The sequence below is a fragment of the Aspergillus bombycis genome (genome assembly GCF_001792695.1).
Source record: "Aspergillus bombycis strain NRRL26010 chromosome Unknown contig00021, whole genome shotgun sequence".
NCBI lineage: Eukaryota > Fungi > Ascomycota > Eurotiomycetes > Eurotiales > Aspergillaceae > Aspergillus > Aspergillus bombycis.
In genome coordinates, this window is record NW_019170023.1 from 284,136 (window position 1) to 311,246 (window position 27,111).

The following is a 27,111-nucleotide window of genomic DNA, read 5'->3' on the forward strand; positions in this document are numbered from 1 at the left end:
CTGTGAGAATGATTAGCCGCTTTTGTCTAGTAGTGAAGACTGAATATCGCTCTGTTCCGGGATGAGATTGTAAAAGGGGTGCGGTTTCGGTAGGTAGTCTTTCCTCCGAGGCTCCCTGGCTGTTGGTCATCTCGCCTTGGTTCTTCTGTGGCCTGAAGGCCGATGTACATTGAGGGTTGATGGGGTCTACTATGTACAGTAACTATGGGGCAAAGGCGCTGTCTTCCAGCATCTTGATAAAACTTGGGAAGCGCCTGGTTCATTGGCTTGCATTCTCTTGTGCTAGACTGGCAGAAGCCTCAAAGCATGAGCCCTTCTGAGAAACGATCATGTTACTGTGTGATAGACAAACGTATTCCTTACAGCTCATACGGTTAAATCTTTGGCAATGGCTTGTTATCCTCCGTTTCACCTGTGTATATGTGTGATGGTCGAAACAGCTTGCCGTGTGTCACTGCCATGGGTTAGAAGACTCCGTTATCTCGCCGCAATCAGCACATACGCATGTATTCCCGCCAATGAGCCATTATCCCTATTATGCGCTGTGTCAGCATAGCAGCTGGAATCATATCTGGGTCGAAGCCGCTATTCACTGGTCAGCTGCCATGGGGTGATTCATCTGTGGAACTCGTAGCTTACATCGCGGTGAAGACAAAGTTACCATAAAAGTCAGCATTAGGGTACAGACCTCTGCGGCGGAAGTAATCGTCCGCTGAGGCTATTTCCTCTATGCGTTCGGTTATTTCCAAATGATTATTTGATGACAAGTCCAGGTCCTTCAGGATTGACTGGATTGGACGAACCCTGGGATCATAGCCCTTGTATGAGCGATGTCCATATCCAAATAGCTTCGTTCGCCCAGCCTTTACGTCCTCGATAAACTCGGGGACCTTATCTATACTTCCGATGTCCCGGAGCGTACGCTGGGCAGACACAGTAGCACCAAAGTGCAGGGGCCCATATGCGGCTGCCACCGCACTTATCAAGCAGGAGATAGGATCTGTCAACGAGGATGCTGTCACTAATGTTGCGAATGCAGCCAGGGCCATGCCATGGTCGGCATTCAGTATGGCAAAGCGTCGGAAACATGACAGCTTAATTGGATCTGGGCGACTGGAAGCCGGATCCACCAGCCCTGCCATAGCAAATACATTCTCACAGTAGCTATTCTCTGGTGATGGCGGTTGGAAATCAATACCCTTCCGGTGACTATTTGCCAGGCCAAAAATAACACCATATGCGGCTACAGTTCGGATAACCGCATGATCGACATTACGCAGGTTTCCTTGGTAAAGGTTCGCATGTGTTAACGCGGGAATTGTGTCTGGAAAGCACGCCAGATATGCCGAGAGCCCAGCCAGGATCAGCGGCAATGGAGATGTTGCCTGGCTATAGACTCCAGGTCAGTCATTGAACGGGACCATAATCACAAGAGCCCTTACGGAAATCCTCGGATGGTTCGATGCACACTTTCTGGGACAGCCAGCATCTGGTCTGTAAGCTTTCTGTTCAAATCCTTCTTCTGCTGCCATGTTGGATAGGTGCCCCAAACGAGTAGATGCAACATGTCCTCGACGTCGCTGTCCCATAACTGGGCCAAGGTGTAACCGCGAAAGAGAAGCACGCCTCTTTCATGATCACTACACACGTCAGTCTGCGCACTGTCTCTCCATGTCGTTTGTCGTACGAATAACTTATAGCGGACTCTATCACCGTTGTATTCTGTAGGCCTGGATCGTGTACCCGCAGCCCACCAGCCACATGATCTGCTCGGTCTGTACCAGCTGCTGGTGCCTCGATACTCTTGAGGTCTATTGCAGAAATCACATTTCGCCTGATCGGAATTTCATACCTCTGCTTCGTCCGAGAGTCGATGATGTGAAGGATCCCTGACGACATTGCAAGTTCCAACGACTTTTGACACATGCAGTAACGAAGCTTACCAGATTGCGAGGACCTTCACTCTAACTATCTGCACAGCAAACTTCGTACGTCCGAGTGATAATAGTCTTCTCAAGCACACGGGAGTCATCGATGCGCTTTATAGGCTGCCATATAAGCTACCGCACATTCTTCCGTCGCTGGCCAAAGGTTTTCTATATGTATCAGGTGTTATTCTGAGACGGCACTCAAGTACGCCATCCACCAAGTGAATAGCCTTGCCAAGCAACCGGGGGATTTCCAGTCATTCCCACTCAAGTCTAGTATATCGCCGGTCGAATATTGGTGGAACCAACCCATTTCTGCACCCAAGGCTTGCCATCCTCAGCCTTGATCTTCAGTACTTGCTATCAATTGAAAGGGTAGGGAGCATACAGTCCACCATTCCCTTAATGAAAGGGGGGTTGAACAACGTGGCAGCTAACTATTATAGTCCACCAATCAGACTTGGGATTCGGCGGTGCATGTACGCAGCATACTAAGTTATACAGAGTGCAAACTTCAAAATTGGCATCAAGTTTCATTCATTAGATAGGTCATACACTATTTATCGTCAAGATTATTGTACCCTCTGCAAGTCATCCATTTTCCGTGGGCTGTTTATTCCGGCATGTGCTTGAAAGCGTTCTCGAGATGCTCCTGGCAGAATGGAAGCTTGCTGGCAGTCCAGATTTCGGTGTTCTAAATAGATATCTCGCGTTAGTTGAGGAAGCAAAGGGTAGCCTATCCTATCATAGGGATATTGGGGGCTCGTACAGGCTTCAGGTTCTTCTTAATCTCCACATCAAGCGTTCCGGCCTTCAGGGCGATGATCTCTGGGGCAGCATCTGGGTCGTGGGCAATAGGGGAGCCACACTCCGAACAGAAAAGTCGGTGAACTGCGTTGCCTGAAGATCCAGTTCCTGTGTAGCTCTTGATGGGTCCATTGATCTTCAATTTGTCTTTAGGCACTACCGCGACGAGAGCTGTGAAGCGAAAGATATTAGCGCATAGTCTGCTGTCAAGTATATTATAATAATAGACGCCGAGGAACGAGGACTGCAAACGCGATCACACATACAGTAAGTTGATCCACTCTGGCGCTGGCAATCGTCGCAGTGATCGTACGCGGTTATGGCCGGCTGGTCAACGTCAACCGTGTAGGTGACGGCTTTGCAGAGACAGTGGCCGGACAAAGGCATTCTGACGTCACGAATCGGATCGGCTAAAGTTGATTGGGGGGAGGTAGAGTCAGGCGAACAAGGTGCTCATGGGTTGGGGACCTTCGAGGAATGATGGCACCTCAGGGGGTATTTATAGCCCTTCATGGTCCCCCGGTCATTCACCTAAATCTCGATTCTGGGACAGGAAATCGACTCTTGCTCAGCCGTGGTTGACATTGCTACATTGGGTGGGAAAGAAAGAACCCACTGGTATGGGTATTTGTCATTGCGGGTTAACCAAGTGGAGGGAGGGGGGGGATCAATTCGAATCAATCGCTGGTAAGGAATCCAAATGGATGGAAAGAGGGAGATGAGGGGCAAAAGCTGAAGGGAGGGTCTTTGCGTCACGGGTTGAACTCTGCTGGAATTGGCCAGTCGGTCACGTTCTGGGTTCCACCAAACTCTCTCTCTCTCTTTCTCTCTCTCTTTTCTCGCTTTGTTACGTGTGTCCTTCTGGCTCGCTCTTCCAACTCAATTGTTCTCGGCACCTGAGAATGAGCCCCTTCCTGCGTTTGCAAGGATCGCATCGCCATCATACTAATTCCCATCAATTGAACGACACAATCCTCCCAGAGCAACTTTCTCGCAATGACAATCAATCCCCACAGCTCAGCTATGCAAAACCCCTCCATAACCCACTAATTGATCTGCAACATTCCCCACTCGGAAGGAGCTTAGATCATGATTATTTGATGGGCTGATTACTGATAGTACACAGTAGGTAGTACCGCGCGAGCCACTTCAGCCGGTCGCAAACCTTGATTCCAGAGACTATCTTGAACCAATGCCTTTCCCTTTATGCAAGAATTTGTCATGTTTGATCCCGAGGGCGGCCCAACGGAATCTCCAAACTTGCTCGGCTAATGCATGTGTCTCTGCCCTTTTCGCTATAGTTTTCGTTCGGCGGGGTCTGATGTACATGGACTAACGCGGTGAGAAACACTCGGATCGTCCGTCCAGGCCCGCTGTCACATCACAGTGCGCTTTAATTAGCTGTATATCATGCAATGCCCCTCTATGCGGTCTCAACAATGAACTAATCAACATAATTCGGGGGGGTTATCCAAGATTCTATCACACTCACTAAGGAGTCCCAGGCCCCTTTCCTGCGCTTTAGAGAGCGATGGACATCATCCCTTTGGGCATCTACCGTTTGCCCTTTCGTTGTGACTCACTCAAGATAGATTTGGGGGATTTCCGTTGCCAATACCGGTGCTTGATGGAACCATCTTAGGTGACCGACAATCACGTACTTCTTTGATCTGCTCAGTGGTGGGGTCATTGTTCGTCACTAGGTCCTTTGCGAATATGGATCAGCTTTCCTTGTCGTTGTTTGATTGTCTGGCAGGAGACTTCTTTGCATCTCACTCCAAGATGCTATATAAACAGATGTGAGAGATCATCCAGATTATCCGTACCATATACAGCCTCGCCCCCGACCATATCTCAAGGGATCTATGGGATTTAGGGGCGCGTAGAACACTCTCTAAGAAGTACGGCTATTGACCCTATACGCTCTGGGTGGGTGACATTATAGGAACCTGGTATGATCCTCCCAATCCAAATTTGGAGACAGCCATTAGACTATTAGTTTTATAGACCGCCATTGCAAATCCTAGCGAACTCAGGTTGGTCAAATGTAAACCGTAACCAGATAGAGACATGTACCTTGTTAATAGTATAGGTCATATTGCTCTACTCCACTAACTAGTTCTTTCCAAACCTTAAAAGTTTTTTGTTAGGAACAGTGTTCATTGCTATCTCATGAAGAATGGCAAATTTTTCTAACTGCAGGTCTTGGCCCGAAGGCTTTACTTCCAACCTCCAGGTCAGCTACCATTCATTCTAAACACTGCGTCGTCTCAGAATCTATAGCACCGTCATCTACAGCATGGTCAGCTTGTACGCCAGGGGAGAATACTTGAACCAGTTCCATTCAGCAAGGACCGCTCACGTCTGTCGGAATTCACAGACCACATTGGGATTCCAGTGCTCCACGAGGTATCCCCAAAAGATCGTGCCAATTAGAAATGGGGCGAGATTCGGAGCTCATGAGATTGAAACTGTTCAGGACACGGCTCTAGGCTGTTTGTCAAAGCTAAATTGATTGATATCTTTTCTCTGGGGTATTACCTCTAACACCTGCCCCTGTTTGACATCCTCGGGTGTAGGATCGCTTTCCAGCTTGCTCAGTAGAGCCTCTTTAGCATCAAAGTTATTCTGCTTCCCCCCAGGGTTTTGGGTGGTCGCTGAGTCGAGTGTCAATATTTATTCGTATTATCCAACATCCTTAAAGTACCTGCAGGTCCACCCAGGACGGGCTCATCTCCGGTGAGTTCCCCTCCTGTTTGTGACATTGCAGTAACGTCCTCGCCCCTGATACCTTGATTGATCTCAGACGCGTGTTTCCAGTCATGGATCGATGGCAAGTTGTCATCCACAGTAAACAGCAAAATTCTTTCGGACAATTAACGTGGAACTGGCTTTCATCTCCTACAATTTCTCGTATCTTAACAACCGCACAATTGTGGTATATATTATAATCCCCCATGTTCTCCCCGCTGATATCATTCTGAATGCATTCGCCGCGATATAGACCTGCTTCTCAGGTTTAAGTTTATTGATAATAATGAGGAACCCTCTCGTTGTCCGCTTGCCACAGACAATTACTTCTTACAGGCCGTGGAAGTATTAGCCAGTCTTCTAGATACATAGAACCATATAGTGGTCGAGCACTGATACTTCCGAGAATCATCATTGGCAGAATCTACTTTATCTAGTGCTCTGATTCAAGTTGTTCCTAATGCTGGATAAGCTTCCTGAATACATCCAGAGTGGGCCATTTGTCAATGGCCTCCAGTACAGCTGAACGGTTCAAATAGTAGGAGACAGCTGTAGAATACTGGTGCACACACCTGAATGGGGGACCGTCATTAATTCCTACATTCGCTATACCATCTCTTCAGTAATGGGAACAACCTCCCTGCGGTCTAACACTCCTTATGGCGTGCTATATAGATTGATCAACTCGATGCTCTATTTGGAATGGAGTTATTCAATCAAGTCTCATATCCGCGCTGCTAATAGGCTACTCACATCATCCTCAATCCAAGTCTAAGGAAGCCTAAAACCATCGGTATACGGTCTCCGAAGAAGTGCGCGGCCAACCCCGAATGTCTCCTTGATCACTATCCACCGTGTTATGGCGCCCGTTTATAGCCTAAGTATCCACCATGTGAGAATCCACGATCGGTATGAAAGCCACCTTGCGAGATCAACCGGGAAGCTGCTGGTGAAGTGCTTTAGTTTGCCTCTGGGGATCACACCCCATATTGTAACGCTGTGCAAGAGGCATCTTTAGCCCTTGAAAATAGCGCAGTGCCCGTGTCGCTAGTGTGTCTTACAGATGACCTCACACACCTGGTCGGCCCAGAAAAGTAGAGACATCATGCCCCTTGTCCCACGTGACGTGCGACATTCCTCGGCGAGAGCTCTATCCGTAGTACAGAGTAGGGTTGGACTAATTTTCTTATAATGCTCTGGGTGAATGGACTTGCTTGTCATGGTTTTTCTTTTTCTTTTTTTTCTCTTTTTCTTTTCCTGTTTTATTGAATCGGGTATTTATTTATTTTTTCCTTCCCCCCCCCCCTTGTTTGGGTTTATCTTGTTACGGTGACTGTACTAAATATCTCCCATGTCCTTTGACACCGAACGGGGCGTGAGCAGCTACGCTAGAAATATATATATCGACATATCCCAAACACAACGCAAAAAGGATGCTCAAATCATGGGCGACTTAAAATAATAATGGAAATCCCACTTGAAATTTCATCATGAATTATTCATAAGATTCCTCCAAGAAAAACTAACTAAAGAAGTACAACCCAGATTCATGTTGATTGCTGTGTCCAGAAACAGACACAAACCGGGACCGGAAACTCGAACCACCGCCGTGTCGGCAACACCCGACATGGCAGGCCGGTACCGGGATGCCTTAATTAGCAGGTGACCCTGTACACACGATTCTATTACTACTACATATTAGCATAGAAATTATCAAAATAAAAAGCACCTTTACCTTGGTCAATGTAATTCCTCCGGCGTAATCATATTTAGCGAAATGGCAGGTGATTAGCGGATGACAACAACGGCCTAAGGCACCAACCAGGTAGTCTAGGAGTTGCTGACAAGCTCTTCCGTAGATCCTGGACTATATCGTGTACAATCTGGGAGGCTCACTGCAAGCTAATGCGTCTCCCACGCCTGTGTGCGTATAATTAACATGTGCATAATAATTGCACATATATCATGTCACTGGGTAATATACTCTCACTTATCTGGTCTGTAAATATCTGTTGTGCTGTATTTGGTAGTTACTCAGAGATCCAGTAAGCTGGCGGAGATTATGGTCCTATCTCCGTGCTTTTTTTCTTCTAATATTCCCTCACCGTGCTGCCATCAGCATTCGTCTCCCCCGATACCACATTGTCAGTCTGCCAGGCTTAGAGTGAAGTCGACTGTTTGAATACAATGGACGATCAAGATATTGCGATGCAAGTGATGAACTTATGCTCAACAGTGCACTCACGATAGCATCCCACTAATGCGTTGAAAGGTCATCGAAACGGAGCAAGAAAGCTTGCACCGAGTGCAGGCAGCAAAAGGTGAGTCACCCAGTAGTATGGTCCCCATTTTGCTTGTGCACGATGAAGTTATGCAAAATGATTATAACAGCGAACTTTTCTAATCTTAGCGTCTCTAGGCTCGGTGCGATGCCTATCTCAACCCTGATCGGCCATGCACCAGGTGTGTCAAGATGAAAGCACAGTGCATAATCTCCGATCCATTCCGGAGAGAGCATAAACGCCAGTGAGTGGATGAAGGGCCTTGCTTATCATCATAAGTTCATACAGAGACTGACTGGAAAAGACGACTTTCAGAATTGGAACATGAGACAGATGAGTTGCGCAAGAGATTGAGGTCTTCGCAGAGTGCTCTCCCTCAGCCTTCACCTATCGCCATGCTAACAGCTGCTGCGGAAATGGGCGTGCATTCCACGGGGGTTGAGGTTGGTCTGCACTTAACGCCTCAATCACAGTCACCTCCAGCCTCCTGTGCTGAAACATCAGTTCCTTCTGTCTCTCTGCGGCCGCCCCTACCACGAGTGGGATATACTCTAGGGGAGCGGGTTTCGGATCCGACAGTGCCGCGTACTTTGAGTGGCGTTGAAGTCACTGGAGAGGAAATAGACGAAATATTTCAACTGTACACACCTAGTTTACGATAATGTTGCTGTACCAGCTAATGGAGACCAGGTTCTTTGACCAATATGCCCAGTTCCTCCCCGTGCTGGACCCATTAACCACCCCCAACACATACTATGCACAATGCCCCTTCCTATTTTGGGCTGTCATCGGGGTTGCATGCAGGACGTACCCAAAAAATCCGACATTGCTTACTGCGCTCGCACGAAGCATCACAGACATGGCTTTACTTTCACTTGCGTCGACATCGGCCCCGTGGCATATAATCCAGGCCTTGCTCCTCTTCCTCACATGGCCAATGCCGAAGGATAGTACAAGGGCTGAATTAACCTTTCCATTAAGTGGCAGTATGCTGCATATTGCCATGCAGAACGGGCTTCATATCCCCATGTCTAGCCATGAGTTCACTAAGAAAAGGATTCCTGCCCCATCGGAGGCGGAACTGATGCGGCGATCCGAGCTTTGGGCACGCTGTGTCATTGTGTACCAACGGTAAGGTGCAAACCACACCACCTTGCCTGCGAGGTGCTAAGAGATGCCAGTGCCTGCTCTATAAAGGGGCATCCGCCTCGCTCTTTTATGGAGCTAGAGCAGGACTTTGGACCACGCGAAGTGGACGTTCAGAAGCTATCGCCGTCACTCATCTTGGAGAGAAAATGTCAGGAACTGGTTGGCCGTTGTAGTGCGGCTGTTCTCGAGATCGGGGTACGAACAATGTCCCTAGAACAAGAAAGATCTTTAGATATTTTGTTACGTACATTTGAGAACCAGGTCACTGATTTGGAGACACACATAATTCAAGGTAATACTAATCTTCCCCTACATTAGTACGCGAGAAGCTCATTGTCACCTAGCGCATGACCGGATCCAAACCACCATTTGTCGTCTAAGCATTCAAACGTTACACTTTTTCAAAAGCAGGACACTATTCTCGACAGGGTGCATCCAACGTCTCCTATCTACCGCCTGTTTGGTTATCGAGTCCGTTCAAGGTTTAAGCCGAACACCCCTGAATCTTGCGACAACCCCTCTGGAGGTGTACTTTGCGCTGCTCCTCGCCTCAGTCGTCCTCTTGCGCATACTCAAGGGCCCTGCGTTACCTGAGCTAGATCTTGAGAGGGCTCGATCATGTTTTTTATTGCAATTAATCTTCTTAAACAGATGTCCGTCCAGAACAACGATGCTGCTGCCAAAACGGTTATTGTATTAAATCAGCTTTGGAATAGTACAAAGGCCTTTCGCAAGTCTGACGGGAGTGACTTCCCAACGCTTCGTATCCGTAGTCGATTGATGCTTAGTCCTGTGGTGGATGCAGTATGGTGGTGGCGGGAAGAGCATGACCCCCAATATCGGTCAGGGGTCCCTTCCCAGGGCAATGCGCCGGATGGTATGTTTCTTTCATCTTACCCCTCATGGTGAAGCTTATCATCGGCATAGGGATTGATTCCAATCGAGATAGCACCGGTGGGGTGGTAAATGCACCGATTGGTCCGATGGAACGTTATGAACCTGTCCTCTTTGATGACCAGTTTCTGGCTGATTTCGAATGGGCCTTGGGTGATGACGGACTCTTCCCTTCGACGGAGCCGTATGGCTCAGGTTGGTCATCGTTAGGAGCTGCCATCTAGCGCTAGTAACTTCCCGGTCGGCGCCAACGACTTAGAGCGAAGAGTAGTGTGAGACTAACATAGACAGCGTCGCCGGAGGGTCACAGGTGCTTCGGTAAATGCAACAAACTTAGTCCAAAATGTCGGTTTATCACGCCTTATGATTGCAATGTAAGAGTGGTCCTGGTTGCGATTGACCCTTTTAGCTCACGGTGCTACAGTTCCATGATGCCATGCTCACACCCACTTTCTATAGAACGTGGCAATCTTATTTCACCTGCCATTCGCATAACAATAACAAGAACTATGAGAAATACATGGCTTCTCGTATTTGTTGAAACCTGGCATCCGACGATATCCATTCGCCATGTGGCCTTGCAACCTTGTCCAATATAGTGGGACAGCTTCATAGGACGCTCTGGCGATCTAACCGCGAATGAGGTCTAGTGCGGGCATATACATTGAGGTCATTAGCTGCATCATAGCCGAATATGGCCGTTGCTGAGTCCCACGTCTTAGCACCTTCTGCGCTAGAACATTGTTCTATCTTTGCACCTGCCAAATACAGAAGCCCAGGTCAAAAATCAAGATTATAGCAACAGGTTACCTCACATCGACATCCGTGCGGGTGTTCAAGGCACGTAAACTAGTCGCCGATGATGTTATCTACTCATCTGCGTCCGGCCTATAGGAACGATTCTTCGTGCTGCAATTTACTCTGAGCTTTGCTGGTTATCCCACGGCAGCGCAGTCGCTACTGTGGCGGTATTTTGAACAAAGGCCGATATGGACAAACACGGTGTGCTATTTATCCCATAAGTTTCTAGGGGAAACCCTAACCACCATTCATGAATTATGACCCCAGAATAGGAAGGAGATTGGGTGTACAAACGGTGCCAATTTTGGGCCACGTTACATCGCCCTATCACTCCCGCAGCTGGGGTTGAAGCAGGCTTCGAGAAGCGATGGCCATTGGCTCCACCCTGTTGCATGGGCCTTATCAGGCCCGCCAAGTTGAAGCTAAGACGGAGTTAACTTTCAGAAGCGGTTAGGGTTATCGCTAGACAACCTCCGAGGATTTGCCATTCTATTCCCGGATTAACCGAGGCCTCGCGATATCTTCAACCTGGCCTCGTATGGGCCCCGCCTAGTATATTGTCTAAACGACGCTAGGCAGGCCCCGAGGCAGGTCACGCAGACTTTGCCACGGATATTGTGATCAAATGATGTGTCTCTTCGTTGGACATGACCATTCATTTGGTGTTGGGGTTTGCGGTGGTGTGCTCCGTTGCTTATCAGGAACAAGCTTGCGCGGGTGGGAGTGCCGGGGGTCTCACATCTCGTATCAACCCATTCCCCCTATCGATATCGCATCCACGCCACCCATAGGCTACAGTTGCAGATTGGCCCCCACCACCCTCCACCGAATTAGCGCAAGAAATCCAATGCTTAATACCCCAGATACGGACCGGACGTCCGACGCATTTCGCGACTAATTTCAATTACTCCCTGGTCCAACCCTCTATCTCCCTAGCGCTGATTGCGGTGAAACATCCATGGCTTGTGCGATTCGTCGGCGCATATAGGGACGCCACTCCGGTTCGTGGTCAGGTCCGTTAGTCACTGGCCACTCACGAAGATGCAGTAGATCAGAGAACTGGTCGAGCCCTAGCGTCATGTCCACCGGATAGCTTAGGGAGCCTATCAGGGCTCGCCATCAGCCGACATAGCAAGACAGTGCCGATCTGCGGAGGTTTTCTTCCATAGTATGGCCGGATTGTTACAAGTCATTGAAGCCCGGAGATTTTTCAGAGCTGATCTGCATGATTGGAATATAATGGCCTATGTGAGATTCCCCGAGTGACCGGCTGCCAGCACGATAAAATGACCGTGTTGTTCTCTTTTTGCATGGAAGTTCGGTTTGTATGTCGTATCCAACATTGGTATGTCTAGAAAGACGAGCTTTGGGAAGTGGAAGCCCTGGTTTCTGAGCCGAGGTTACATCGGAACCTGCCTAGGGATTTAGTGGCTTTGGGATGATTTGATAGCGTTGGTTCCATTTACAATTAATTAATTAGTCCATGCATGGACGATAAGATGTCGGGCTACCATCGGACATAGCTAATGCTCCCCACTGTTTTGGTAAGGAGCAGAATGCCATCCTATCATTTATATGGGGTAACTGCCTTCAGCACTCTTCCTTTCCTTTCCACATTCCCAACGCTCTCTTAGCGAGCTTGTCCCTTTACTTCTCTTCTCTTCTCCAGTTGGATGGTCAGTGCGAGCACGACCATATTCTCATATCAACGCACTCTGGTGGCGTCGTCTCCCTGTCACGCGCCACAATGAAGGAGAAAGACACTGAACCCACTGTGGCCGTGACCACCGGAGCGGCCATCGATGAAGCAGCACCGGATGCGGCCATATCCCATCTGAAACAACTGAAGAAGGATCACCAATGGGATCCAAACTTGCCCGAAGATGCCACCGACGATATTGACGACAAAGCTGGGGCAGAAGCTGCTCAGGAGCTCATTGACAATTCTCCATATCCAGAAGTCCGTGCAGCTGTCCCCAACTACGACGAGGGTGGTCATACCAATACCATCCGCGCCTGGGTCATTGGCCTAGTCCTATCCACTGTTGCATCGGGTATGAACATGCTGTTCTCTCTGCGGCAGCCATACATTGTTATTCCTTCGTATGTCGTTCAGGTTGTGGCCTACCCAATTGGTGTAGGTTGGGCCATGTTGCTTCCAAACAAAACTTTCACTGTGTTTGGTCTCAAGTTCAATCTAAACCCCGGCCCTTTTAGCAAAAAGGAACACGCCATTGCAGTCCTCATGGCCAATGCTTCTTTTGGGGGTGGTACTGCCTATGCCACCGATATCATAGTCGCCCAACGAGCCTTCTACAAACAGCGGTTTGGGTGGGGCTATGAGCTCCTCTTGTGTATCTGTACTCAGATGTTGGGCTTTGGCTTTGCAGGCTTCTTTCACCGATTCTTGGTCGCCCCAGCAGCCATGATCTGGCCATCAACGCTCATCAATACATCCATCTTTAGTGCACTACACGACCGCACTCTCCCCGACCCACGAAAGGTCGCTGGCTGGACAATCGGCAGATATCGCATGTTCTTGTATTGTTTGATCGGATCTTTCGTCTGGTACTGGTTCCCTGGGTATATTGCCCCCTTCCTCAGCGTTTTCGCCTGGGTGACGTGGATCAAGCCCCAGAGCCCTGTCGTCAACCAGCTCTTCGGCGGCTGGACGGGCTTGTCTTTACTCCCTATCACTTTTGACTGGACCCAGATCTCGGGTTTCAACTTCAGTCCACTGATCTCGCCGTGGCATGCGCACGCCAATACCCTTATTGGTATGGTAGTGTTCTACTGGATTTGCACTGTTGGTCTACACTACAGCAATGCCTACTGGTTCAAGCATTTGCCCATCAGTGACTCCAGCAGCTATGATAACCTCGGGAAAGTATACAACGTGTCCAAAATCCTGACACCAGAGTTTACTTTCGATGACGCCAAATACAAAGAGTACTCGCCCCTCTTTCTATCCACTACATTCGCTTTGTGCTATGGCTTGAGCTTTGCTGGCGTTATATCCGTCCTTCTGCATGCGATACTGTTTCATGGTAAGGAGGTCTTGGCCCGTCTCAAGACTTTCCGCAAGACTGAGGATGATGTCCACGCCCGTCTGATGGCTCGATTCAAGCCCGTACCGCTGTGGTGGTACGGTGCACTCTTCTTAACCATGATGGGTATAGGTCTGGGTGTGTCACTCGGATATCCTACTCACCTGAGTTGGTGGGCCTTCTTTATCGCCTTGATCATGGCCATTGTGTGGACTTTGCCTGTTGGAATTGTGCAGGCAGCCACAAACATCCAACTGGGACTTAACGTTTTGACAGAGTTTGTGATCGGCTACATGCAGCCAGGCAAGCCAATGGCCATGATGCTTTTCAAAACATTTGGTTATATATCCATGTCCCAGGGCTTATACTTCTGTCAGGACATGAAACTCGGTCAGTTTCAACCTTAGATGGCCCCGGTTCCGTGACTAATTCTTTTGCAGGTCACTATATGAAAATTCCTCCCCGAGTTACATTTGCCGCCCAGATGGTCGCCACCCTGTGGACGTCGATCGTCCAGATTGCCGTCATGAACTGGGCTTTAGGATCGATCGACGGGGTTTGTGAGCTGGGGCAACCGAACCACTACACCTGTCCAAACGGTCGCGTTTTCTTCAACGCCTCCGTCATCTGGGGAGTCATTGGTCCCGCTCGCATGTTCTCACCCGGCCAGCTCTATTCCGGCATGATGTGGTTTTGGCTCGCTGGCGCTGTGTTGCCCGTTCTGATCTATCTGGGCGCCCGTATATGGCCCCGAAGCAAGATCCGCTACCTCAGCGCGCCTCTAATCTTCACCGGTGCCGGATTGATCCCCCCTGCTACACCGCTCAACTACCTCAGCTGGGGCATTGTTGGCTTTATCTTCAACAAGTGGATTCGCAGCCGCTGGCGGGGCTGGTGGATGCAGTACAACTACGTCCTGTCTGCGGGGCTCGACGTCGGCCTCACACTATCCACGATCGTCATCTTCCTTTGCCTGCAACTAACTCGCACCAACTTCCCGGAATGGTGGGGGACTCGTATCGCGGCCGATACCATGGATGCTGCCGGCACTGCCGTAGAAATTACCGGAGAGAAGTTCGGCCCGGCGACGTGGTGATCACGTCTATGATGTCTTGGGATGAGAGGTTGAAGTGCCGTAATGTATTTATCTATTACTCCTGCTATCCCAGGCCACCCGGTTCGGGATCATGTGGTATGAACGTTATATATAATGAGTGATGTCCATTCTTGATGGCCTTTCTGCATAGTCGTGGGATTTGAACTAAGTACGTATAATAACAGCTGTAAACTCCTAATTTACACGGCAGCATAAAAGGATCCACGCTATTAGAATTTACAGCGTGATGTATTTTCCGCCCCCAAGTTATTTCAGGTGTATGATTCCAGGGCTTTTGCCTATGTCGGCCTTATCCCAGCCGCGAGACTAGCCCATTTATACATCCATGTCTCGACTAATTGCCAATATGTGCCGAGTCAAGATAAGACACTCAAATGGCCCACCAATCACTCCATTTAAGCCTCAAGCTAGACTGGCTAGCAGTCGTTAGACCTTCCTCTTCCTGCCCAGGTGCACAGATAATGCTCGTACGCGCCGGCGGAAGTCCGACAAAGCTAGCTTATATTGGAGAGTACCCGTGGTGACTCAGGGTCTTCGTCCAAGAATAAGATTAAAACTGACTGACTCCATATTGCTTCTACCAGATGCGACGAAAGAACAATGACGTCGATTCCACTGTTTGTGAAGTACTCTCTGAACTTCTATAACGACAATAGCTCATGCATTGATGGCTCCGTGGATGATGACGACTTTGGTCCTGTCAGCAGGCATTGTGGAGATGCCTTTGACCTGACCCTGCTGTTCGAACAAAGCTTCCTTTCCATCACGCCATCAGCAATCTTTCTCCTCATCTTTACATTTCGAAGTTGGTATCTTTTGCGACATGGGACTAGAAAGGCCAGAAGGAACACAATATGGGCTCTGAAATTGGTACGGCACATCCGGTCCGGTAGAGAGACGTGCAGTCTTCCTAATGTATCTCAGTTTATGAATGTTACGCTTGGAGCAGTTCAACTAGCTCTGGTAGTCTTTTGGAGCCAAGGAACGTCCCGAGTTTCGCTGGCTGCCGCAATCCTCGCATTGGCCGACTCACTTGCCTTGTGCTTTCTCTCAAATGCTGAACACTTAGGGACTCCCAGAACGTCAACTGTCATCAATGTCTACCTTTTCTTTTCCACCATTTTTGATGCAGTTCAATGCAGAACATTATGGCTTCTGCAGAGTAATGGCCCCTTGCCGGCCTTGTTCTCTGCTATGGTTGCCGTCAAAGCCGTGCTTCTGTTTCTTGAAGCGCAAGGGAAAAGCTCCATTCTGATGCCAAAGTTCCAAGGCCTTGCCCCCGAAGCAACAAGTGGGGTCTTCAACAGAGTTTCGTTTTGGTGGTTGAACCCCCTGCTTGTTCGGGGGTTTCGATTCAAGATGAAGCTAGAGGACTTGTTCACCTTGAGTCCGGAATTCTCAGGCGAGAGATTAGGGTCTCAGATGGAACAGGCCTGGAGCAAATGTAAAGCTAGCCCGCTCTTCTATGACACTCTACAAAACAATATTCTAACTTGTCAAACAGGCCGGAAAACGCGGCGTCTTGCGCTACTCGGTGCAGTTTGCAGAGCTATAAAATGGCCATTAGTATCTGCTCTTTTCCCAAGATTGTGTCTCATTGGCTTCAGATTTGCCCAGCCATTTCTCCTAAATAGGGCGGTAAGTTATGTAGCTGAGGTGCAGGCTAACCCGGGCAATATCCACAAGGCAATTGGCTATGGGCTCATAGGGAGCACAGTCTTGATATACCTTGGCCTTGCGGTGAGGACAGAACACCAATCAATGTAAGACAATGAGAGTACTAATGGTCACTATTAGTTCTGCACCGGAGCGTATAGACACCATACGTATAGAGCCATTACGATGGTCCGTGGTTCATTAGTAGTGATTTTATTCCGCAAGACATTGGCTCTGGATAGCAGCAACAGTTCTAATAACCCAGCCTCATTGACACTGATGAGTACAGACATCGATGGCATAGCATCAGCCTTCAATGCTGTTCATGATATATGGGCCTGCCCAATGGAAATAGCGCTTGGTTTGTGGCTGCTTGAGCGACACGTCGGAGTAGCCTGTATTGCTCCAGCCGTGACAGCCTTAGGTGTGTATTCCTTCACCATTACGGCTCTTAATGTCGGCTCTAACTAAGATCTAGTGTGCTTTCTTGCAAGTCTATACCTCGCTCGCTTCATGGGCCGTGGACGTCGCGAGTGGAACCAGGCCGTTCAGAAGAGGGTCACTCATACCTCCTCGATCCTAAGTCTGATGAAGGAGGTGAAAATGCTGGGCTTGACGGAGGCGGTGTCTAAACGTATACAACATCTCCGAGTCCTTGAGCTTGACCTATCAAAGAAATTCCGTGTCATGACCGCGTGGACCAGTTTCCTATGTGAGTGAGTATCACTACCAAGTCAATCTCGGAAAAGCTAACCGATATCTCAACTGCCACTAGCCCACGCGACCCCGGTCCTGTCACCCATCCTCACTTTTGGACTTTACGCCGTTGTCCAAGGAACAGGTATTGGACAAAGGTTGGACGTGGGTGCGGCGTTTAGCTCGCTATCGCTGATATCATTGCTCACTGAGCCGGCTTCTAATCTCTTCCACGCGATTCCCACTTTTGCTTCAGGCCTAGGCTGCTTTGAACGGATCCAGGAGTTCTTGCTAACTCAAGACCGTGATCGCACCGAAGCATCCATCCTGAATCCCTTAGATATTACAGCTGTTTCAGACCAGTCTTCCAGTGATCACACCTCAGACACGTCTCGTATAGCTTTATCGACCAGATGGAAAAACACAGGAAAAGACTCTCACGGGATACTGCTCGACCTTCAAAATGCGTCTTTCGGGGTAAAAGACGATGGCAAAGTTATAGTTTCCGGTATTAACCTACAGACCCGGCTTTCCAGTCTGACGGTTATAACAGGCAAGGTTGGGTGTGGGAAGTCCACTTTGCTGAAGGGCGTGCTCGGAGAGATACCATGTAGCCAGGGGCTGGTCCGGAGGCATTTCCAAGACGCGGCATACTGTGCCCAGTCCCCGTGGTTACGCAACATAACAATCCGTCAAAACATTATCGGCGACTCAAGCTCTGCGTTCAACAAGAAGCTGTATGACATGGTTATCGAAGCATGTGGCTTGAAGCCAGATCTCTTGCAGCTTCCTCAAAGTGATCAGACTATTGTCGGCTCTAATGGTGTGACCTTGAGTGGTGGTCAAAAGCAACGTATAGTAAGTTTCGGTGATGCCATTTGAGAGGAGAGGCTTTCTGACACTGAATAAGACGCTTGCGAGGGCTTTATACAACAACAAAAAACTCGTGATTTTGGACAATGTCTTAAGTGGACTGGACTCTACCACGGCGGACTGTATCTTTGACAAGGTATTTAGCCCAGGAGGGTTGAAGGATTTCCTTGGTATTACTGTGATTATGGTATCGCACAATGGTAAGATGCTCTCTTTGCCTTGATCAGTGGTGCGTGGATTGACTGGCTATACTGGTGAACAGTACGCCATATGCAGGCTGCAGACAATGTGATGGTCATCGACGATGACGGCTCTATGGTACAGTGTGATACATTTGATGAGCTCCAGAAAGGCTCCAATGGGTATGTAGCTCAATTGGTAGACCATACAGACCGACCAGGCCCAACGGAGCCATCCTTAGACCTGGAGTCAGTGAAACCAACCCGTCCTCCAATGGATCATATTGTTCGGAGAAACAAAGAGGTCGATGCTACAAGACAATCCGGAGACACTGCAGTTTACGCATATTATCTCCAGGCTGTTGGATGGCGGGACAGTATTTTTCTTTTCATACTGGGCGCTGTAAGCGTCTTTTGCGACAAGTTTCCCAGTAGGGGCTTCGTTCTGAATCAATCGTGAACCTATGCTAATATACAGTCTCTCCACAGCGGTATGGCTAGAATGGTGGGTTCAAAATTCTCACACAAGGCCTGGGAATAACGGGTTCTACTTTGGGATATACATCATGTTCGGAGTGTCAAGTCTCATCCTTGTACTTCTTACGGTTCGGTGAGCACCACTTCCATCGATGACTACTACCAAATGCTCATTCACAAATTTAGTCATATGTTTGTCCAGATTGTACCAAGCGCATCCAAGAAACTACACAAGCAGTTGCTAGACACAGTCATGAAGTAAGTTCAGTCCGAGTTGGGCTGAATACGTAGCTAATGCTTCCAGGACACCATTGTCGTTGTCACTAGCGACCGATATAGGAATCACACTCAATAGGTAGGCCTTATTTGGCAGGCATATGCAGCCTTCTAAGCTCACAGTAGCTAGGTTCAGTCAAGATATGACTTTAGTCGATATGGCACTGCCACCGGCAGTCTTCCTCACACTTATTGGTAAGTAACGATGTTTCAATGCTCATATGAAATTATTATCAACTCCGGAATTCAATCCAGGTATCTTGAACTGCATCGGGGGTGCCGTTATGGTCATCATCGGAGCAAAGTATCTGGCAATCATGGTTCCAGTAGCACTAGGAATCCTCTATTGCCTACAGAAGTTCTATCTGCGAACTTCCCGCCAACTCCGCTTCCTAGACCTAGAAGCAAAGTCTCCTCTCTATACACATTTCCTCGAAGCCCTGAACGGACTGACAACCATCCGAGCATTTGGCTGGGCATCAACCTTCGAAGAATCGAACATCGCATTGCTGGCCGAGTCTCAACGTCCATACTACCTACTTTACTGTATCCAACGATGGCTGAATCTAGTTCTCGACGTCTTTGTGGGAGCGTTAGCAGTGTTACTGCTCACTTTCGCCGTGAAGCTGAGCGACATTACAAGCCCCGGTGCCCTCGGAGTTGCCATGATCAACCTACTGAACTTCAACCAGGATCTGGCAAGTCTGATTGACTCCTGGACGAAGATGGAAACCTCACTCGGGGCAATATCTCGCCTGAAAGATCTTGAAAACAACACACCCCAACCATCGCATGGCTCATACTCGAACCAGTGGTCTTTCCAACAATCCCTTGAGTTCAGACAAGTCTCAGCATCATACGGGTAAGAACCCCCCAACGCATGCCAACAGGGGGTCCAATTCTAATCGATCAACATAGCCCAGAAAAGCCACTAGTACTTTCGAACGTGTCGCTACGCATTGCGCACGGTAAGACGGTCGCCATCTGTGGTCGCACAGGCAGGTATGAGAGGCCCTGACCAGCACAAGCTCGAGCCCACTATCTAACCCCCTCTCTTCCCGTGCAGCGGCAAATCCTCTCTGCTTCTCTGTCTCCTCGGCCTCCTAGACCTCCGTTCCGGTTCAATCTGCATCGACGAGATAGACATATCCACCATCTCCCCCGACCAGATCCACGACCACGTCATAGTTATCCCGCAGAACATGCCCCTACTCCCCGGTTCAGTGCGCTCCAATCTCGCTGGCACAACCAACCCCCAGCCCGACGATATCATGGTATCCGCCCTGACAGCAGTGGGCCTGTGGACCCATATCCAGGAGAAGGGCAGCCTTGACACAGACGCGGATGAGCTTTCCCTGAGCGCAGGCCAGCAACAGCTATTCAGTTTCGCTCGAGCTCTTGTCCAGAAGACTCTGGTCGAGACTCGGTACGGCACACAGACTCACGGGGGGATTGTGCTGCTCGATGAAGCGAATAGTAACGTTGACATGGGCACTTCTTTGCTTATGCAGAGATTGCTGAAGGAGGAATTCGCGGCCTGTGGATGGACGGCTCTTGTTGTTACTCATCGTCGTGAGACTATGCATTCTGCGGATGAGGTTGTCGTCCTCGATGCTGGGGGTGTTGTTGGTGATCCCAGGCGGTTGGAGAGTTTGCATCGGGTCGAATGAGAGGATGGGATATGATATGGCATGGGAGGAGTCTCTTTTACTAGTTCTTTGGGAGTCATGCTTCGAGGTTTTAGATGATGGAGCGATGTGCGGCTGGCGAGTAGCGTTACTACGAATCACCCTCAGTGATCCTGTTCGCTATATTGTTCTTCGTAGGGTATTGGTGTAATTATAGATTTAACAATAATGATCAATTGAACATTAACTTCTTATCTCTCACTGGCGTCATGATCTTTAATAATACATGGTATTCGGTTCAATCGTGGCCGGAACGTAGATCCGATCTATGTGCAACGCTCTAATATGCGACCTTGATATGCCAAGACAAAGAAGTAGAAAAAGAGCCAGAGGGTCACTCATCATATATACATATGAGCCTCAGTCATCAAGAATAGATTCAAACGTAGAAATTCATTGAACATCGCACAATTTCAAATCATACAGCCAGATAAGAAAAGTCATATTTACATCCAGTTTGAGTAATCCACCCAAGGTCGCGCCTGAAACTTTCTTTTCCCCTCCCCAAGCCTAAACAGCAACACTCCTCCTCTTCATTCCAACCATGAGTCCCAAAGGCTTCCGGAGGAATCCCTCTCTCGTCTCCATGGGTCCGTCCTGCTGAATTTCAAAGTCAAACAGACGGAAGACAGTTCCACAGATGACGAGCAGCTCCATCTCCGCGACGTTCCGGCCGACACAGGCACGGGGACCAGTGCTGAAGGGGATGAAAGCGGCCTTCTGGCGGGCAGTCAGACGCTTGGGATCCCAGCGTTCGGGGACGAACTGCTCGGCATCGGGACCCCAGATTTCCTTGGAGCGGTGGATGGTGTAGCTGGGCACGGAGACGACATCGCCGGGGTAAAAGGTATGGCCTGAAATTGTGACGGGGGGGTTGCCGGCGGGGATTTCACGGGGAAGGCCCATGGCGGAAGTGCTGTGGATACGCATGGTTTCCCAGATGACCCATTGGAGACTGTTCTCTTGGTTAGCTTTTGGCCAGGGCACGTAGTGCAAGGGGGTTAGGGGGAGCGGGGAATGACATACTAGGGGATGTCCTTAACCATCGCGTGAACGGGCACATCCACATCCTTGGGAATCGACTCGTCCAGCACCTTGTGCAGTTTCTCAATGACCCCAGGAGTGCGCAGGCACCAGTACAAATGGCACAAGAGGTGTTACTCGTGGTATCAGAACCGGCGATCAGCTGCGTGAGCGCCTCGGCTGTAAGTTCCTCGCGGCCGAGCTTGTTTCCATTGGAATCCTTGCCCTCCATCAGACGAGCCAGCAAATCCACACGAGTGTTGTTAGCCATAACCTCCGGCCGAAGACGCTCATTCACCCGCGCGACCGCAATACCAGCCAGATTCTGCACGGCCTCGAGTCCATCCTTGAAGAAACGGTCGGGGATAAACTTCGCCCAGGGAATGAGACTGGGGCAGGCACCCAGGGTAGCAGAGACTTCACCACGGCGGTTGAGGACTTCGACGGCCTGCACATAGCTGGGCTTGTCGCTCGGGTTCATGCGCATTTCAGCAATGTCCTGGCCCTTCTCCAGCATGCCGAAGGGGGCACCAAAGGCGAGGTCACCGATGATGTCGAAGGCGAGGTAGTTGAACCAGTTCAGGGCGTCGAGAGTCGCGTAGCCGGTCTTGGGGTTGGCCTGAGTATCGGCGAGGCGGTTCCATTGTTTCACGAAGAGCTCGGCGTTACCGTGGATGTATTGTTCGAATTGGCCAATGGATTTCATGGAGAAGGTGTGGCTCACGGTCTTGCGCTTGCGGGTGTGTTCAGCGCGGTCGCGGGTGTTGAAGAGACCGCGGCGGATAGAAACGAAGGCATCGTAAAAGTCACTGGATTGTTATTAGTATTTTGCCATGTTGTTTTGGCTGGCGGGATTTGTATCCGCACAGAGGACGATATTGATTGTATAGTGAAGACAGGAAGAAACATACGCCTTAAGGAATCCATTTCCGTGTCCGTAGATCGCCTGGATAGCCTCGTCGTCGGCAACAGAGATATGTCTGGGTGCAATGCGCACGAGTTTACCATATTTCTTATGGGCGTTGTCGACGGTGAGGAAGCGGTGCCCCTGGCGGGCCTGCAGCATCAACCACAGGTTGGAGAAGCCGGCGAAGCCGGGCGAGGGTATATCGCGTAAGCGCCATAGCTGCAGGTAGGGCAGGATATAGTACACGAAGACGGCGGCGGTGAGCACATACGCTGCGCCGGTTGGCGTCAGGAGCTCGGCAATCATGGTGGGTATTGTCCTTGTTTTACTTCTCCAGCAAGACGGGATAATGCAGGACACTTAAGAAACTAAAACCAGGGAGGTGAAACATTAGCATTCGCGAAAGGATTCAAAATTTAACCATAACGGGATGATCGTGGAGAATCAGTTGGCAACCGTTGCCACTAACCTTGTTTAGGTAAGAGATGAGTGAATGATTGCCGTCGGTAGTTAATCAATCAACACCACCGCTTGTAAATTGTTGAAAGGTGAAGATTGTTGTCAACAGAGAATTGAAAGGGGAAAAGAAAAAAAAAAAACAAAGGATCAGCAAAAACACCGAAGACAATAAGAGTAATAATATGAATCACTCCAATGGTCGAAGAATCATATCATTTCTCTCTCTCTCATCCTCATCCGGACAATGGCTGACGGTCAATATTTATGGGTCTAGCGCCAACGAGGCTTCCCCGAGGCTATCCAACCGACGGAAGTCAAATTCGGGAAGTCTGGGGTTCCCTTGCGGTTCTTAAGCAGCCGATGTTGGCCTCCGATCCCCCGCTTCTGCTCTCGGCTAATGTGCCCCTGCCAGTCACGAGTTATGATCGACCGCTCGTGCTTACCCACGGTTCTGTTGGTCGCCATCACTGGTGAAGCGCATTTGATTAGCTTTGAGCCAAGCTAATGTGCTCGTCCTTCTTACGTTTGCCGGCTCTCTCATTGGTGGTGAACAGGACACCACCAGTAATAATTCTCCTACACTGTTGGTGGCGTCACTGTGGACAACACGCATGTACTCGTATTTATGTACCTTTTCTATGCTGTTACTATGTCGCCAAGGTGTGAAGGGGTTGAGCTCCCAATCATATTCTATCTTATTTCAGCAAGGTATGTCGGTATGCATATGATACGTCACGTTGTATCGATGATGTGCAGATACCAAGAGCCATGATGTGAGTCTCCCTTAACGGCTGGTCAACATGTAGCTGGCCCTAGTTCTTATGTTGTATGCTCCACAATATACTGCCGGTGTATGAATATGTACAAGTCTACTCCGTACTTCGTCACAAATCTTCCACTCTACCACCGGTCCCCTTCCACCCGATACAATCCACTCTTCCTCTTCTCCGCCTCCCATCGCTCGACCCATGCCTTCATTCGCTCCCGACTTTTCCGGCTGCCGACGTTTACCGTTGGTATCACCCGTCCGATCCGGAGCGCACAACAGAACATCGTCAGTTCCCGAAACGAGCTGTGTTCGCTGTACGGCACCCCAAAGCACGCGCTTTCACGCGTACTTCCGCGCTGGGGCACCAGGTCGCGTGCGGTGAAAGGCGTCTGCCAATGAGCAGAATGTAGCACCGTCGAGACGGGTGGGTTGTCCAACATCCTCTCTGTGGGTGGACGGTATGTCCATCCTGTCGGGCGGAATCCTACCACACGAGTGAAGTGCGGCTTCATCGAATCCAGATAGTCGGCCAAGGTTTCTGCGCGAATCTCGAACAGCGTCTGCATATGCACTTGGGCCTCCACGGGGTCATCCGTTAACAACGAAGAAAGCTCGGCATCCTCCAGGCAAGCGCACACTCGTTGCTTGCCCGCAGTGGCATAAATCTTACTCTTCAAGGCTCGGGCAATGGCTAGACAGACGCGCTCCTTACCGATACTATACGTGCCGATGACGATCAACAATCGGCTTTGCGGGCTAGACGATCTCTCCTGTGACCTCCCCGATCCTGTCACAGAGTTGAAAAATTTACTCATGATACTCCCGCCTCCTTTATTTCCCTTTTGTGACTGCCACGGAGCAGGGCCCTCGTCCTCCCCTCGGTCAAGGCTAACACAGAGCTCCGCACAGGCTTCGATGACATCGATTTGACTGGGAAAGGAGTACTTGGGGCTGAGATAAGTAGTATCCAAGTAGCACACGTCTATCCTTTGTTGCCGTTTCTGTCCCGTGACGGAGTCGACTACCTCGGGGCGAAGAAGGGCGTGTTGTACATGGGCAGGAGATGCTCGGAAATCGCCACAATGGAGGACCCGTTGAATCCTCTTGGACGGGCCAGACCCCATGGCCTTCTCAAAGAGGAAAATGGCGCTTCCAGGGCAATGGTTGGCCTCGATCAAAGTAACTTGAACACCAGTATTGGGGACCTGCGTAGTCTTCTCGAATTCTAAATCCACCACCCATCGCGGGTCCACCTTGAGCTGTTGGCGGACTAGATTGCCAGTGGCTTTGCTGCAGTAAATGGGTCCATGGCGCCATGAGGCCGTGAGGCCTATGTAGTGATCACTATGGTAATGACTTAAAAAGTAGGCATTGCATCCTTCGACTGCTCCATAACGAAAAGCATCCACACAGATCGAGAATCCTGGGATAATCTTGTAGAATGGACACGTTCGCTGATATGCCTGCTTGCCCCTAGACTTAACTTCGCTGGCCGCCGCGACTGTCCATGCTGTATCTTCCGCATTACCTGCCATAAGCTTCGAGAAAGCGGATGCTGTCTTGGATGTGCCGGGGGAGTATGGATCATTTTGCGGTGGTCTTGCAACGGAAGCGAGTTCTGCACGCGTCAGCGCCTTTACCGGTGTGTCGAGCTTCGGTTTTGGTAAAACAGCTGTAGGTTTCCCATCAAGGCAATCATTGACATGCACCGACATGTCCTACTACTATTAGCAAGTACCTTGTAAATAGTCCAAGTCAAAATAGCGCCTTACAACGTCACTCAAGCCTACCAACTCGATCTGGCATATTGGGCACACTGCTACACTGCCGCCAGGATCCACATCGCACTCCTCTAGAGCTGGCGAATCGTTCGAATCGTCGAAACCAAATACCATCTCTTCGGGTCCTTCTTCTTCGTCGTCGTCGTTTTCCTGGTCTAATAGTCCTTCTTTCCCTCCGAAATCGTTCTCTTCTAGATCGTCAAAATTCGCAAGTTCATCATCTTCGATATGGCTCGTGGCTTCTCTTACCAGTGGTGGTACGGCGACATCGGAGTTTCGATCATCATCGTTCCGGTCATTATCAACGCCCGTTGCGTCCTTCTTGGCTTCGGCCTTTGTCAAGACCGCTGGCTCGTTACCGAAATCTCCAAACGCCCCCATATCCTCTTCACTATCAGACTCATCGATGAACGGCCCGCTAACCTGTCGCAATTTTGCGGGAGCAGGCATTGTCGCAGAGGCTTCATCTTTCACCTGATCGGTCCGAGGGGAGGATGACTCTGACTCAACCTTACGCTTCTTAACCGCAGACCCATTCTCGTTATACCTTTCCTCTTCCTTTGGAGCCACTAGATCCCCATCATCTTCACCCCAGATATCGTCAGGTGTCCGAGACCGAGACCGCGGGGGCGTACTAGGATCTATCGAGACTGGCTTCTTCCCATTCCGATCATCTAAGAACAACCCGCCACCACCGTTACTCTTCGAGCTATCCTCCCGTCGCAGTGACGAACTGCCCTGCCCGCTACCCGTCGGTCGGTCTGCTTTCGTTGCAAATTGCGTAATCCGAGACTGTCGAGACGTGGCTTGCGGCGGGCCGTCCGCCTTCTGGAAAAAGTTCAGGAGACTACTATTCCGTTTCACAGAGCCTTGTTGCTTGGACCTGAAAGACTGTTTAGATGGCGTCGAGCCTTTCTTCGAGAATGATCCAGCCATATCGAATACTATGTATAGAGCAGGTTCTGATCGAAATGGAGCGGCCGTAGGTATATTAAGCTGAGGGGCAAATTGTTGACCGCTGGATGGTGTCCGGTTTGTCAATCTAGTTTCAATGCGTTATATGTCTTATGTGTTCATAATGCACTGAATCCCCCGCCTTTTCGTACAAATCTCGAAATCTAACACAGAAAGAATGTCGACGACAGAAACCAACGTAATGACAAGAACGTGGCGCGGCGCGGCAACCATTTTCGCGTCGCGAGATCACGTGTTCATATTACCCGATAGGATTACTCTTTGCCTCATATTCGACCTAGATTCACCCGGTACGGTGGAATTATATCTGAATTTGTAAAGCACCGGCAAGTAGCCTATGCCTCGTGCGTGTAGACATAGTTTATGCTGCTGTTTGCAGGGAAGGTACCAGCTCTAATCGACAGGAATAGGATCTTCGAATCCTCAGCGCCCTTCTAAGCTTCCTTTGACATCTCATAGACCAAAAAATATTCAATTTCCGCCACCACCTAGACCGGTATTCATATCCTAGGCTTTCTCTGTGGGCGATCATCACATAGATATTTCGTTCCGGGGGCACGCAGTGGCATCGCATCG

General features: G+C 49.6%; 6 protein-coding genes across 6 annotated transcripts; 3 read left to right on the forward strand and 3 right to left on the reverse strand.

Moving 5' to 3' along the window:
* Positions 1 to 374: 374 nt before the first annotated feature.
* ABOM_004361 (putative citrate synthase) lies at positions 375 to 1,899 on the reverse strand (the record flags this gene model as incomplete). The annotated part of the gene is made up of 5 exons (XM_022531491.1): positions 375 to 454; positions 503 to 585; positions 640 to 1,389; positions 1,443 to 1,640; positions 1,688 to 1,899. The coding sequence occupies 5 exons, from the start codon at positions 1,897 to 1,899 to the stop codon at positions 375 to 377; spliced, it is 1,323 nt and encodes a 440-aa protein (XP_022391455.1).
* A 642-nt stretch (positions 1,900 to 2,541) lies between these two features.
* On the reverse strand, positions 2,542 to 3,122 carry ABOM_004362 (GFA family protein; the record flags this gene model as incomplete). The annotated part of the gene is made up of 3 exons (XM_022531492.1): positions 2,542 to 2,622; positions 2,698 to 2,906; positions 3,002 to 3,122. 3 exons carry the CDS (start codon positions 3,120 to 3,122, stop codon positions 2,542 to 2,544), a joined length of 411 nt encoding a protein of 136 aa, XP_022391452.1.
* A 4,837-nt stretch (positions 3,123 to 7,959) lies between these two features.
* ABOM_004363 (fungal specific transcription factor domain-containing protein) lies at positions 7,960 to 10,035 on the forward strand (the record flags this gene model as incomplete). The annotated part of the gene is made up of 6 exons (XM_022531493.1): positions 7,960 to 8,012; positions 8,073 to 8,408; positions 8,459 to 8,899; positions 8,950 to 9,112; positions 9,569 to 9,794; positions 9,845 to 10,035. 6 exons carry the CDS (start codon positions 7,960 to 7,962, stop codon positions 10,033 to 10,035), a joined length of 1,410 nt encoding a protein of 469 aa, XP_022391453.1.
* Positions 10,036 to 12,359: 2,324 nt separating this feature from the next.
* optB (small oligopeptide transporter, OPT family) lies at positions 12,360 to 14,755 on the forward strand (the record flags this gene model as incomplete). Its single annotated transcript, XM_022531494.1, has 2 exons — positions 12,360 to 14,049; positions 14,100 to 14,755. The coding sequence occupies 2 exons, from the start codon at positions 12,360 to 12,362 to the stop codon at positions 14,753 to 14,755; spliced, it is 2,346 nt and encodes a 781-aa protein (XP_022391450.1).
* Positions 14,756 to 15,376: 621 nt separating this feature from the next.
* Positions 15,377 to 20,603, forward strand: ABOM_004365 (ABC transporter; the record flags this gene model as incomplete). The annotated part of the gene is made up of 15 exons (XM_022531495.1): positions 15,377 to 15,646; positions 15,701 to 16,220; positions 16,281 to 16,516; positions 16,574 to 16,856; positions 16,911 to 17,144; positions 17,208 to 17,986; positions 18,039 to 18,201; positions 18,264 to 18,611; positions 18,670 to 18,790; positions 18,844 to 18,915; positions 18,962 to 19,012; positions 19,064 to 19,128; positions 19,189 to 19,795; positions 19,852 to 19,935; positions 20,000 to 20,603. The coding sequence occupies 15 exons, from the start codon at positions 15,377 to 15,379 to the stop codon at positions 20,601 to 20,603; spliced, it is 4,437 nt and encodes a 1,478-aa protein (XP_022391451.1).
* Positions 20,604 to 21,131: 528 nt separating this feature from the next.
* ABOM_004366 (DNA cross-link repair protein PSO2) lies at positions 21,132 to 26,748 on the reverse strand (the record flags this gene model as incomplete). Its single annotated transcript, XM_022531496.1, has 9 exons — positions 21,132 to 21,646; positions 21,783 to 22,453; positions 22,556 to 22,910; positions 23,454 to 23,477; positions 23,534 to 23,591; positions 23,642 to 23,700; positions 24,129 to 25,497; positions 25,552 to 26,602; positions 26,684 to 26,748. The coding sequence occupies 9 exons, from the start codon at positions 26,746 to 26,748 to the stop codon at positions 21,132 to 21,134; spliced, it is 4,167 nt and encodes a 1,388-aa protein (XP_022391448.1).
* Positions 26,749 to 27,111: the final 363 nt, after the last annotated feature.